At 40.2% G+C, this 12966-nt stretch overlaps 1 protein-coding gene across 1 annotated transcript in view; it reads right to left on the reverse strand.

Moving 5' to 3' along the window:
* retreg3 (reticulophagy regulator family member 3) overlaps positions 1-12966 on the reverse strand; it is a 59569-nt gene that overhangs the window by 44265 nt on the left and 2338 nt on the right. Inside the window, exon 2 of the mRNA XM_043721583.1 lies at positions 4709-4815. Coding sequence (XP_043577518.1) covers positions 4709-4815 — 107 coding nt within the window. The remainder of the gene's footprint in view (positions 1-4708; positions 4816-12966) is intronic.

Below are 12966 nucleotides of genomic sequence, written 5' to 3' on the forward strand. Positions count from 1 at the left end.
TGAATCTCAGTTAGTGACAGGAATTGTATCTCAGTCAGTGACAGGAATTGAATGTCAGTTAGTGACAGGGATTGAATCTCAATCAGTGACAGGGATTGACCCTCAGTCAATGACAGGAATTGAATATCAGTTAGTGACAGGGATTGAATCTCAATCAGTGACAGGGATTGACCCTCAGTCAATGACAGGAATTGAATATCAGTTAGTGACAGGGATTGAATCTCAATCAGTGACAGGGATTGACCCTCAGTCAATGACAGGAATTGAATATCAGTTAGTGACAGGGATTGAATCTCAATCAGTGACAGGGATTGACCCTCAGTCAATGACAGGAATTGAATATCAGTTAGTGACAGGGATTGAATCTCAATCAGTGACAGGGATTGACCCTCAGTCAATGACAGGAATTGAATATCAGTTAGTGACAGGGATTGAATCTCAATCAGTGACAGGGATTGACCCTCAGTCAATGACAGGAATTGAATATCAGTTAGTGACAGGGATTGAATCTCAATCAGTGACAGGGATTGACCCTCAGTCAATGACAGGAATTGAATATCAGTTAGTGACAGGGATTGAATCTCAATCAGTGACAGGGATTGACCCTCAGTCAATGACAGGAATTGAATATCAGTTAGTGACAGGGATTGAATCTCAGTCAGTGACAGGGATTGAAACTCAGACTGTGACAGGAATTGAATCTCAATCATTGGATAGGTATATGGAGGATAGTGGGTTAGTATAGGTTAGGTGGGCTTGGATCGGCGCAACATCGAGGGCCAAAGGGCCTGTACTGCGCTGTATTCTTCTATGTTCTATGTTCTATGAAACCCACGCAGACACAGGGAGAATATGCAAACTCCACACAGTCTGTCGCCTGAGGCGGGAAATGAACCCGGGTCTACCTAATGTAGGACATTAGGGTTTTTCTCTACAGACTACCTCATAATTCCTCAGTTTTCTTAAAAGATTCTTCTATTACCCTTTTTCTAAAAATGAAAGAAGTGTGTCTAACTATTTGTGTTCGTTGAACTGTAGGAGGGTCACTTTGAGAACTGTCAAACTCTCTTTCTACCTCACTCTCATTACATCTATCATCTTTCACTACTCAATACAAGAAAGCTAACAGAATGCTATGTTTCATTGTGAGGAGAATCAAAAGCAGGAGTAGGGAGGTTATGCTTCAGTTATAGAGCGAATTGGTAATTCTACATCGTAGAAGGCACATCCATTTCGGATTGAAAACCATGCTGTCGCACCAATCTTCGAGCCACAGTCAGTTTCTGAATTACAATTAACCTATAGCCAGTAGTTCATATTTTGCGGTTCTGCTTTTTAAATTTAGTCTACAACTACTATTACTCTTTAAAACAGAATCTTGGTTTGGTACCAGCCATGTCCTTGGTTTATAGGGACAACAATAACTTCCTTTCTTTTGTATAAAATACTACTATTTGAAGCCCAGGATCCCAAATCCAGTGAAACAGCTTTCATAATATACTCTTCCACCTTCAACAATTTATACACGTATACCCCCAGTGCTTCTGTAGCCCCTTAAAAATTGTGTATTTTTTTTAAAATGCCTCTCCTTAACAAAATGTATGACCTTGCTCTTCTGTGTATTGAACAACTTCTGCATTGATTTACTCATAGAAACATTGGAAATAGAGGCAGATGCAGGCCATTCGGCTCTTCAAGCTTGCTGCGCCATTTAGTACGATCATGGCCAATTATCCACCTCAGTAACCTGCTCTCACTTTCTCTCTATACCTTTTGATTCCTTTAGCACTAAGAACTACATCCAACTCCTTTGGCCACAATCCCTTTGTTTGGCAGAGAATTCCATAGAGCTCACCAATCTCTCACTTCCGTTCTAAATGGCCTACTCCATATCCTTAAACTATGACCTCTGGTTCAAAGTTTGTGCGAAGATTTTTAGAAGGCTTCGCAGGAGGCTCTCAAGCACTGATGATGTCGCCTAGCCAGGGGACGAAACGTTTGCAACAAAAACTTCCAGCTCGGCAAACAGAACCACAACTATGACCTCTGGTTTTGGACTCCCCAATAGTCACCGGGAATATTCTTCCTGTTTACCCAGTCGAGTTCTGTTAGAACTGTATAGATTTCTCGGAGATCCTGCTTCATTTTTCTAAATGCCAGTGAACATAGTCCTAACTGATCCAGTCTCTCTTCACTTGCAAGTCCTGCCAAACTAGGAATCAGTCTGGTAAACCTTGGTTGCATTCCCTCCATAGCTAGAACACTCTTCCTCAGATAAGGAGACCATAACTGCAATTAATACTTTGACCAAGGCACTAGACAACTGCACCAAGATTATCTCTGCTCCTGCATGAAGAGCAACATACCATTTGCCTTCTTCACCGCCTGCTGCACCTTTATGTTTACTTGCTGTAACTGATCTGTAAGGATGCTAAGTCTCAATGCACCTCCCCATCTCTATTTATTATCTTTCAGATAATAATCTGATTTTGCTACCAAAGTGCTAACCTCACATTTATCCACATTATATTTCATTTGGCATGTATTTGCCCACTGATTCAACTTTTCCAAATCACACTGAAGCATCTCTGCATTCTCCTCACAGTTCACTGTCTCATCTAACTTTGTATCATCTGGAAATTATGACTTTTACTTCCTTCATCAAAATCAATAGTACGTGAAAATAGCAGTGATCTCTGCAGTACCAGTCACTGGCTGCCACATGGAAAAAGATCCATTTATTCCTACTCTCTCTTTCCTGGCTACCAACCAATTCTCTATTTAATGTTAGTACACTACACCCAATCTCATGTGCTTTAATTTTACATGTTAATCTTTTACGTGGGACTTTATCAAAAGTCTTTTTAAAGTCCAAGTAAGCCACATCCACTGGCTCCTCATCAGATGTACTTAGTTAGATCATTGAACATTTTAAATATATTTGTCACGCATGATTTCCTTTTTGTAAATACATGCTGATGTTGTCCAATCCTGTCACTTTTGTCCAAGTGCTCTACTATTAAACCTTTTATAATGGACTCTAGCATTATTGAAACCACCGATATCAGGCTAACCATCTATAATTCCTCGTTTTCTCTCTACATCCTTTTTTGTTTAAAATATTGGGGGTTACACTAGCTAGCCTCCAATCCATTGGAACTGCTCCAGAGTCCATAGAATCTTGAAAGATGATCACCAACAAATCCACTATTTCTAGAGCCATTTCCTAAATAGTCTGGAAAAAGATTACCAGGACCTGGAGATTTATCAACCCTTAATCCCAATTTCCCTACTCATACGGATTTCCTCCAATTCTGCCCTCTCACTAGACTCCAATGACGTTAGGCGCCATCCTTTGTGAAGACTGGCCAAAATATGTATTTTAGTTAGTCGTTGTTCCCAATTATAATTTGCTTTGTTTCTGACTGGAAAGGATCTACGTTTGAGGTCACTATGCTTTTTCTCTTCAGAAATGGAAGCTTTTATAATCAGTTTTTACATTTTCCATAGCATACTATTGTATTCTATTGTTACCTCTTAAATCAATCCCTTTGTCCTCCTTTGCTGAAATTTAAATTGTTCCCAATCCACAGGCCTGTTTTGTTTAGGACAATTTGTACACCTCTTCCTTGGAACTAATGCTACTCTTAATTTCACGTTGGATCACGTTTCCCATTTTTATGGGCCAGACAGGGATGAATAATTATTACAGTTCCTCCATGTGATCTTTAAATCTTTGTCGTTGCTCAATTACCTTCATTCTTTTAATCATTATTCCCTCAGTTATCATAACCAGCTTGCCCATCGGAACGTACCATCGATCTTGTTTCCTTTATTTAGGTCCAAAATCTTAGTCTCAGAATCAACTACATCATTCCCCACCCTAAATGAAAAATTCTATCATATGATGACCACTTTTCCCCAAAGAGTCTCTCACACAGTTAGATTGGCAATTATTCCTTTCACATTCCGCAATGCTCAATTTCAGACGATCTGTTCTCTCTTTGTATTGTAAATCCATCCCCTACGCACTCCAGGGATTCCTCTTCTATTATACCATTACGGACTTGATACTAATATTCATTTTATTAGCCTGTCTATCGCTATCTATCTCATACTTCCATGTTTTGTGACATCTAATAATTTTGAAGTTGTGTGTAATTTTCAGTCATTAAAATACGAAGAAAAGCAGTGGTCAAAGTAGTGGATCCCAAGGGAAACTCGTTTTATTCCTTCACTCCAGTTAACAAAAAAAAAAATCAACTTTTTTCTCCACAACTGTCACTCAACCAACTTCCAATCAAGAATGTCACTTTCTCTTTTATATCAAATTTGCAAGCATACCAATTCCATAGCACTTTGGCAAACAGTTTTTGAATGCTATCACACGCCAAAGAAACGCATTACCTCAGTTTCCAATGACTTCCAAACGAGTGTTATAAGACTGACTTGCCTATCCTTTCCTGGTTAATATTCTTCCTGACCAAAGGTATAACGTTAGGAACTCTCTGGCACAACAATGATATCCATTGAAGATTGTGACCAATGTTTCTACTATTTCTGCTTTCACTTCTATCAAAAGTTTAGGATGTATTATGTTTGGAGTAGGTGATTTATCAATTTGTACAATGTTGCTTGACCCGCTGAATGTTTCCAGTATTTTTCATATGAAATGAAACTTCCAATAAAGAGAACCCAAAGTCCCTACCTTGGAGTTCAGGCCAGATTTTAGTCTTCCAGGTGTCAGCACATACAATAATTATTAGACCGAATGCAGTGAGGAATACAAGTCTCAGCGAGGTTAGTGCCAGAAACCTGCCAAGGACAAAAGAAAGGTGAAAATTTAAGCAGCTTGTTGAACTAAAATCAGTTCCTAAATACCAGGTCACCACTTGCATTCTGGAGTACTCCTCAAATCTTAACTTGCGGGTCAGACATCGAAACTAAAACAGAAGGGAAAAGAATAATGATATGGAAAGAACATAGAACAATACAGCACAAGAAAGGGACCCTTGGGCCACGATGTCATGCTGAACATGATGCCAAATGCTTTCTGCCTGCACTTGGTCCATATCCCTCCATTCCTTGCATGTTCATTTGCTTATTTAAAAATCTTTTAAACACCCCTGTAGTATCTGCCTCCACCACCAACTCTAGCAGTGCATTCCAAACTCCTACCACTCTGTGTAAAAGACTTGCTACTCACGTCTCCTTTCAAAGTTCTCTTTCACACCTTAAGTGCATGCCTGCTCGTTTCAGACATTTCAACTCTGGGTAAAAGATTTTGGTTTCAACCCTTTTTATGTATCTTATAATTTTATAAACTTCTATCAAGTCTCCCCTCAGCCTCCGGTGCTCCAGAGAAAACAACACTAGTTTTTCTTGCTTCTCCTTTTTGCTCATACTCTCTAATCCAGGCAGCATCTTCTGCACCATCGCCAGGGAGGGAACTGGGAGTGGGGGTGGGATTAGTGATCAAAGAAGATTGGACTTAGATTGGAGATATTAATCAGATTGCATTGGAGCTTATCTGTGTTCTGCTAAGTTACATTATAAACAATAAATTGTTAATTGTTAAGTTATAAGTTTGATGCCAAGACTGGTTATTTCTTCCTAACCAGCCTTTACAATCAAGCAATTCTGGGGTCATCAAATGCTTTCATTTCACTATGTTACCAATCCAATGTTAGCAAATGTGATTCAGTCTGGCTTAGTATCGATTTGCTCAGAGATGCTATTATACACCTCTGGAATAAGTGGGACTCGACCAGGGCTCCTTCATCCAGAATAGGGACATCATCACTGTGCCACAAGAGGGCCTAGTCCCTGTATCATAAAAGATTAACATTTATTAGTAACATGCGAGACAGTTTAGACTGAGGGCTAGCAACTGATTTAACATAACATTATCAACAAGTCTGAAACAAGGCCCTGTTGCCTGGTACATCTACAATCAATGGATCGGTGTTTATTTTAACATCTTTGGCATACAGTAAGTTTGCAACTCCAGTATTTCATAACATCAAATACAGACGTTGCCCTGATAACACAGGATGATAATAAATGAATATGTAATGAGGATCCAAAATGGCAGCGATCTGATAGGTCTGCTGTGCTGGGGCAAGATGGAGACTAATAAAGGTAAAGGTGTCAAAGGATCGCAGCAAGCAGACCACTCCCTACAGCATGGAATGCACCTGCAGCCACAGCCTCGACTAAGGGGCTTGGAACCAGAAGACTAGTAGACAGTGAAGTGGAAACTAGAGACTGTAAAGAACAAGGTCATGAAGTCAGCATTACCAAGGGAAGAGTAGGCAGACAGCAGATGAACAAAAGAAAAACTGGTGGTCTGAAGTGCATATGCTTTAATACAAGGAGTATAGTGGGTAAGACAGATGAACTTAGGGCTTGGATTGGTGCCTGGGAGTATGACATTATTGCGATCGCAGAGACTTGGTTGAAGGAAGGGCATGATTGGCAACTAAATGTTCCAGGATATAGATGCCTTAGACAGGATAGGGAGGGAAGTAAAAGCAAGGGAGGAATTGCATTGCTGGTCAGGGACGATATCATGGCTATGCTAAAGGAGGGCACAAGCAGTGAGGCATTACTGGGTGGAGTTGAGAAATAGGAAGGGTGCAGTTACATTATTGGGGCTGTATTACAGGCCTCCCAACAGTGAGTGTGAGGTAGAAGAACAAATAGGTAAACAGATTATGGAAAGATGTCGAGGCAATAGGGTAGTGGTGATGGGAGATTTTAATTTTCCCAACATTGATTGGGATACACATAACGTCAGAGGTCTGGATGGGGCAGAATTTGTAAGAAGCGTCCAGGAGAGTTTTCTAGAGCAGTATGTCAAAAGTCCAACTAGGGAATGGGCCATATTGGATCTGGTGTTGGGGAATGAGCCAGGCCAGGTAGAAGTTGCAGTGGAGGATTTCTTCGGTAATAGTGACCACAATTCTATAAGTTTTAGAATACTCGTAGACAAAGATGAGAATGATCCCAAGGGAAGAGTATTAAACTGGGCCAAGGCCAATTATATCAAAATTTGGCAGGAGCTGGGAAATGTGGATTGGGGGCAGCTATCTGTAGGGAAGACCACATTTGATATGTGGGAGGCTTTCAAAGACAGGTTGAAGATAGTGCAGGATAGGCATGATTCATGAACCGTGGATGTCATGAGAAATTGTGTGACTAACCAAGAGGAAAAGGGAAGAGTACATAAGGTCCAGGCAGCTAAAAACAGAACTAGCTTTGGAGGAATATCAGGAGAGTAGGACTAATCTTAAATGAGGAATCAAGCGGGCTAAAAGGGGTCATGAGATAACTTTAGCGAGCAGAATTAAGGAGAATTCCAAGGCCTTTTATTCATCTATAAGAAGCAAAAGGGTAACTAGAGAAAGGATTGGTCCACTAAAGAATAAGGAAGGAAGGTTTTGTGTCAAACCTGAGAAAATGAGTGAGATTCTCAATGATTACTTTGCATCAGTGTTCACTGAGGAGAGGGACATGATGAATGTTGAGATTAGAGATAGAAGTTTGTTTACTCTGGATCACGTTGACATAAGGAGGGAGGATGAGTGGGTAGGCTAAAGGATATTAAGGTGGACAAATCCCCAGGACTGGATGGGATCTATCCCAGGTTGCTGAGGGAGGAGAGAAAGGAAATAGCTGGGGGCCTGACAGATCTTTATAGCATCCTTAAACACAGGTGAAGTGCCAGAGAACTGGGGAGTTGCTAATGTTGTTCCCCCCTGTACAAGAAGGGTAGTAGGGATATTTCAGGTAACTACAGACGTGAGCCTGATGTCAGCAGTGGGAAAGTTGCTGAAGAAGGTACTGAGGGAATAGAATCTATTTATATTTGGAAGAGAATGGGCTTATCAGTGATAGGCAACATGGTTTTGTGCAGGGGAAATCGTGTTTTACCAACTTGGTAGAGTTCTTTGAGGAAGGGATCAAGTTGACAGATAAAGGAAGGGCTATAGATGTCATGTACATGGACTTTAGAAAGGCATTAGATAAGGTTCCCCATGGTAAACTTTTGGAGAAAGTGAAGTCACATAGTGTGCAGGATCTTCTAGCTTCATGGATAAAGAACTGGTTGGGTAACAGGAGACAGAGATTAATAGTCGAAGGGAGTTTCTCGAAATGGAGAAAAGTGACCAGTGGTGTTTTACAGGGATCAGTGCTGGGGCCACTGTTGTTTGTAATGTGCATAAATGATCTGGAAGAGGGCATTGGTGGTCTGACCAGTAAATTTGCAGATGACATGAAGATTGGTGGAGTAGCAGAAAACAGTGGACTGTCAAAGAACACAGGAGAATACAGATAGACCGGAGAGTTGGGCGGAGAAGTGGCAGATGGAGTTCAATCCGGGCAAATGTGAGGTGATGGATTTTGGAAGGTCTAATTCTAGGGCGAACTATACTGTAAACAGAAGAGCCTTGGGAACAGTTAATGAGCAGAGAGATCTGGGAATTCAGGTCAATTGTAGCCTGAAGGTGGCTGCACAGGTGGATAGAGTGGTCAAGAAGGCATATGGCAAGTTTGCCTTCATCAGACAGGCTATTGAGTATAAGAGCTGGCAGAGCATGTTAAAATTGTACAAGACTTTGTTTCAGCTGTACTTCGCTGTATGTTTCTGGTCACCACATTACCAAAAGGATGTGGACACTTTGGAGAGGGTGCAGAGAAGGTTTACAAGGATGTTGCCTGGTATGGAAGGTGTTAGCTATGAAGAGAGGTTAAGTAGGTTAGGATTGTTTTCATTAGAAAAAAGGAGACTGAGGGGGGACCTGATTGAGGTCTACAAAATCATGAAGGGTATAGACAGGGTGGATAGAGACAAGCTTTTTCCCAGGGTAAAGGTTTCAATAACGAGAGGTCACACTTTCAAGGTGAAAGGTGAAAGGTTTAAGGGGTATACACGCGGTAAGTACTTCACACAGAGGGTGGTGGGCGTTTGGAACACGTTGCCAGCAGAGGTGGTAGAGGCAGGCACTATAGATTCATTTAAGATGCGTCTGGACAAATGCACGAGTAGGTGGGGAGCAGAGGGATACAGATGCTTAGGAATTAACAGCTTTAGACAGTACATTTGGATCGGCTCAGGCTTGGAGGGCCAAGGGCCTGTTCCTGGGCTGTGAATTTTCTTTTGTTTCTTTGTTTATGATCTCACAAGTGTGGTGCACCAGAAAACAGAACCATTCTATAAGAGGTGGCGGCCCTTTTTAAATTACACAGATATGGACCTGTCAGCAATATTGACCAGCTGTGGGGGCAGTCCAGGGGCCCTCTTTTGAGGGGGTGGGGGGCTTGATAAATATGGGTGTTATAACTGATGGTCCTGTAGATTGAAGTCTTGGTGGAGGTGCTGCAAGTGTTGTATTTTAATTTAATTTTTGTTTGATTTAATTTGAGTTAAATTAATTCAGGATGATTTAATCTAATTTGACTCATTCTAGGTTGGATTAGGCTGGTCTAGTACAATCTGGGCCAACCTAAATTGATTTGCCAAGTACAGTTACTTATTGAATCTTAATGTGAAAAGATTGTTTTGTATTTTTTGAGATAGTTTTGGTTTGTTTATAGAGGAGGAGGTAGTTTACTGTTAATGGTTTTATAATATAAGATTGTTATATTGTTTTTCATTTTGTATTTTTATAATTTTGTAAAAGAATAAAAACAAATTAACAAAAAAGTATGTAAAAGCAAACAAAACTAAATTGGATTCAAATAAATGACCTTGAGATAGAGGATTATAAAAAAAGCAGTGGTCAAAGAATCAAGGAGATAGATTTTGAGGATGTCTTTAAAGTTACAGAAAGAGTAAAATTAAAAGTATTTTAGGGCAAGAATTCCAGACAATTAAGACTTTTTTTAAAAAAATAAGGATAGACACAGTTAGAGGAGCAATGAGTTTATGTGGAAATGTGTTTGGAATTAATTTTGGAGACAGGGTGAGTTAATGCCATGGGTAGATTTCAAAATGAGGATTTTAAATTGAGGTACTTGGATGGACAATGAAGGTCAGTTAAAAATTAGGGCATTGAGATAAGCAAGACATTTTTTCTTGTGGAAATAAAATCATAACTCTGGAAAGTATCATCCATGTAGACAGAAATAGATTTAGGATTTCAAGTTGACCCCAATATTTCTAATGCCAGGATCCCTAAGTCTTTATAACCACCTTCGCAAACTATGATGCTCATTCAATGATGTGCACGTATACCTCAGTTCTTATAGATGTGTGCATCACTAGCCTCCACTATAACTTGATAATTTCCTTTCAAATTTTGTTTGTGTCCCTTCAATGGGCTGAGTATTAGTTAAGTTGTTTACTGATGTTATTGACAAAATCAACCCTAGGTTTCTATTCTTAAGACCATAAAGCTCCTCATATCTGCTCCTCCATTCAATAAGACCATGGCTGGTCTGTCATTCCTCAGGTCCACTTTCCTGCATTTTCCCTGTAACTTTGATTGCCACACAGATCACAAGGCCAGAAGAGAAAACAGCAGAATTAAGCCAATTAACTCATCGAGTCTGCTCCACAATTTGATCATGGCTGATGAATTTCTCAACCCCATTTTCCTGCCTTCTCCCTGTAACTCATGATCCCCTCACCAATCAATAACGTATCTCAATATACTCAATGACTTGGCCTCCACAGCCTTTTGCTGCAATGAGTTCCACAGATTTGCCACCCTCTGGCTCAAGACATTCCTCCTCATCTCAGTTTTAAAGGGTCAGCCCTTCAACCCGAGACTATGCACTCAGATCCTAGTCGCTCCAACTAGTGGATATATCTTCTCGACCGCCATTCTATCCCAAACTGTCAGTATTTTGTAAGTTTCAATGAGATCCCACCTCATCATTCTGATCTTGATTGAGTACAGACCCAGAGTCATCAACCACCCATGTTATAGTTACCTGCTTTTTGAATAGGAGGTATCACATTGGCAGTTTTCTAATCCTCCGTACTTCTCTAGAATCCAAGGACTGTTGGATTCTACTATCTTTGTAACGAATTATTTTACTACCCAGGGATGCAAGTCATCAGGGCCAGGCTCTTATCTGCCTTGCACTCCCATTAGTTTGTCTTTCTAATACCACTTCACAAGTGCCATCACCATCACTAAATTTCTTCCCTGTACTCTTTAGTATTAAAGATGTGTTCAAAGTATTTTACACTGTAAAGTCTGGTGCAAAATATCAATCTAATTTCTCTGCTATTCCTTGCTCCCTATAACTATCTTCCTGGATTCATTTTCGAAGGGGCCGATGTTCACTTTGACACTTCTCTTCCTTTTTATCTATTAAAAGAATGTTAGTCAGTTTTTATATTCCTCACTAGTTTGCACATATGGTTTATTTTTTCTCTTTATCATCTTTTTAGTCCTCCTTTGCTGGATTCCGAGTTTATCCCGGTCTTCCAGTTATTAGTGATTTTTGCCTCCTTATTTGCTTTTTCTTTCAAGTTAATACTCTTTTTAATTTCCTTGGTTAGCTATGTACCTCATTTAGAACTACACCCTTTAAATAATAATATTACCTATCCTCATTATTCCTAGCAAAATGTATCACTGTACCTTTCACTACATTTAAATTTAATCTTTTGCATGTCTGCCCCTAAATTTTATTTAAGTCCATCATTATTCCCCCCACAGTTCAGTACACTGGTGATACATATCAATGATTTAAAGACATAAATGAAATAGTTCACAGATTATACAATAGGTGACAGTGAAGAAATAGGTAACAGTGATATTACAGAAAAGTGGCCAATAGAATTTAGTATGAGATAATGTACTTGGGAAGAAAGAAACTAAGAGAAAACATGATAAAAAAAACTATAAGCGAGTTTTGAGAAGATTTGTAGCTCAGGTTAAGGTTCTGGATGTAGGTTTGCTCGCTGAGCTGGAAGGTTCACTTCCAAACATTTTGTCATCCTACTAGGTAACATCTTCAGTGGACCTCCAGGTGAAGCACTGTACATGATTCCTGCTTTCTATTTATATGTTTGGGTTTCTTTGGGTTGATTATGTCATTTCCTGTGGTGATGCCATTTCCTGTTCTTTTTCTCAGGAGGTGGTAGATGGGGTCTAACTTGATGAGCTTGTTGATAGAGTTCTGGTTGGAACAAACACATTCCTGTTTGTCATTTTATAAACGACCTGGATGAGGGCGTAGAAGGGTGTTAGTAAATTTGCACACGACACTAAGGTCAGTGGAGTTGTGGATAGTGACGAAGGATGTTGTAGTTTACAAAGAGATATAGATAAGCTGCAGACCTGGGCTGAGAGATGGCAAATGGAGTTTAATGCGGACAAGCGTGAGGTAATTCACTTTGGTCGAAGTAACCGGAATGCAAAGTAATGGGCTAATGGTAAGATTCTTGGTAGTGTAGATGAGCAGAGGGATCTCGGTATCTAGATACACAGATCCTTGAAAGTTGCCACCCAGGTTGATAGAGTTGTTCAGAAGGCATACAGTGTTTTAGCTTTTATTAATAGAGGGATCGAGTTCCAGAACCATGAGGTTATGCTACAGCTGTACAAAACTCTGGTGCAGCTGCACTCAGAGTATTGTGTACAGTTCTGGTCACCGCATTATAAGAAGGATGTGGAAGCTTTGGACAGGGTGCAGAGGAGATTTACTAGGATGTTGTCTGGTATGGAGGGAAGATCTTGCGAGGAAAGGCTGAGGGACTTGAGGCTGTCTTCATTAAAGAGAAGAAGGTTGAGAGGTGACTTAATAGAGACATATGAGATAATCAGAGGGTTAGATAGGGTGGACAGGGAGAGTCTTTTTCCAAGTATGGTGACGGCGAGCACGAGGGGGCATAGCTTTAAATTGAGGGGTGATAGATATAGGACAGATGTCAGAGGTAGTTTCTTTACTCAGAGAGTAGTAAGGGTATGGGATGCTTTGCCTGCAACGGTAGTAGATTCGCCA

Source organism: Chiloscyllium plagiosum, chromosome 31 (assembly GCF_004010195.1).
Source record: "Chiloscyllium plagiosum isolate BGI_BamShark_2017 chromosome 31, ASM401019v2, whole genome shotgun sequence".
NCBI lineage: Eukaryota > Metazoa > Chordata > Chondrichthyes > Orectolobiformes > Hemiscylliidae > Chiloscyllium > Chiloscyllium plagiosum.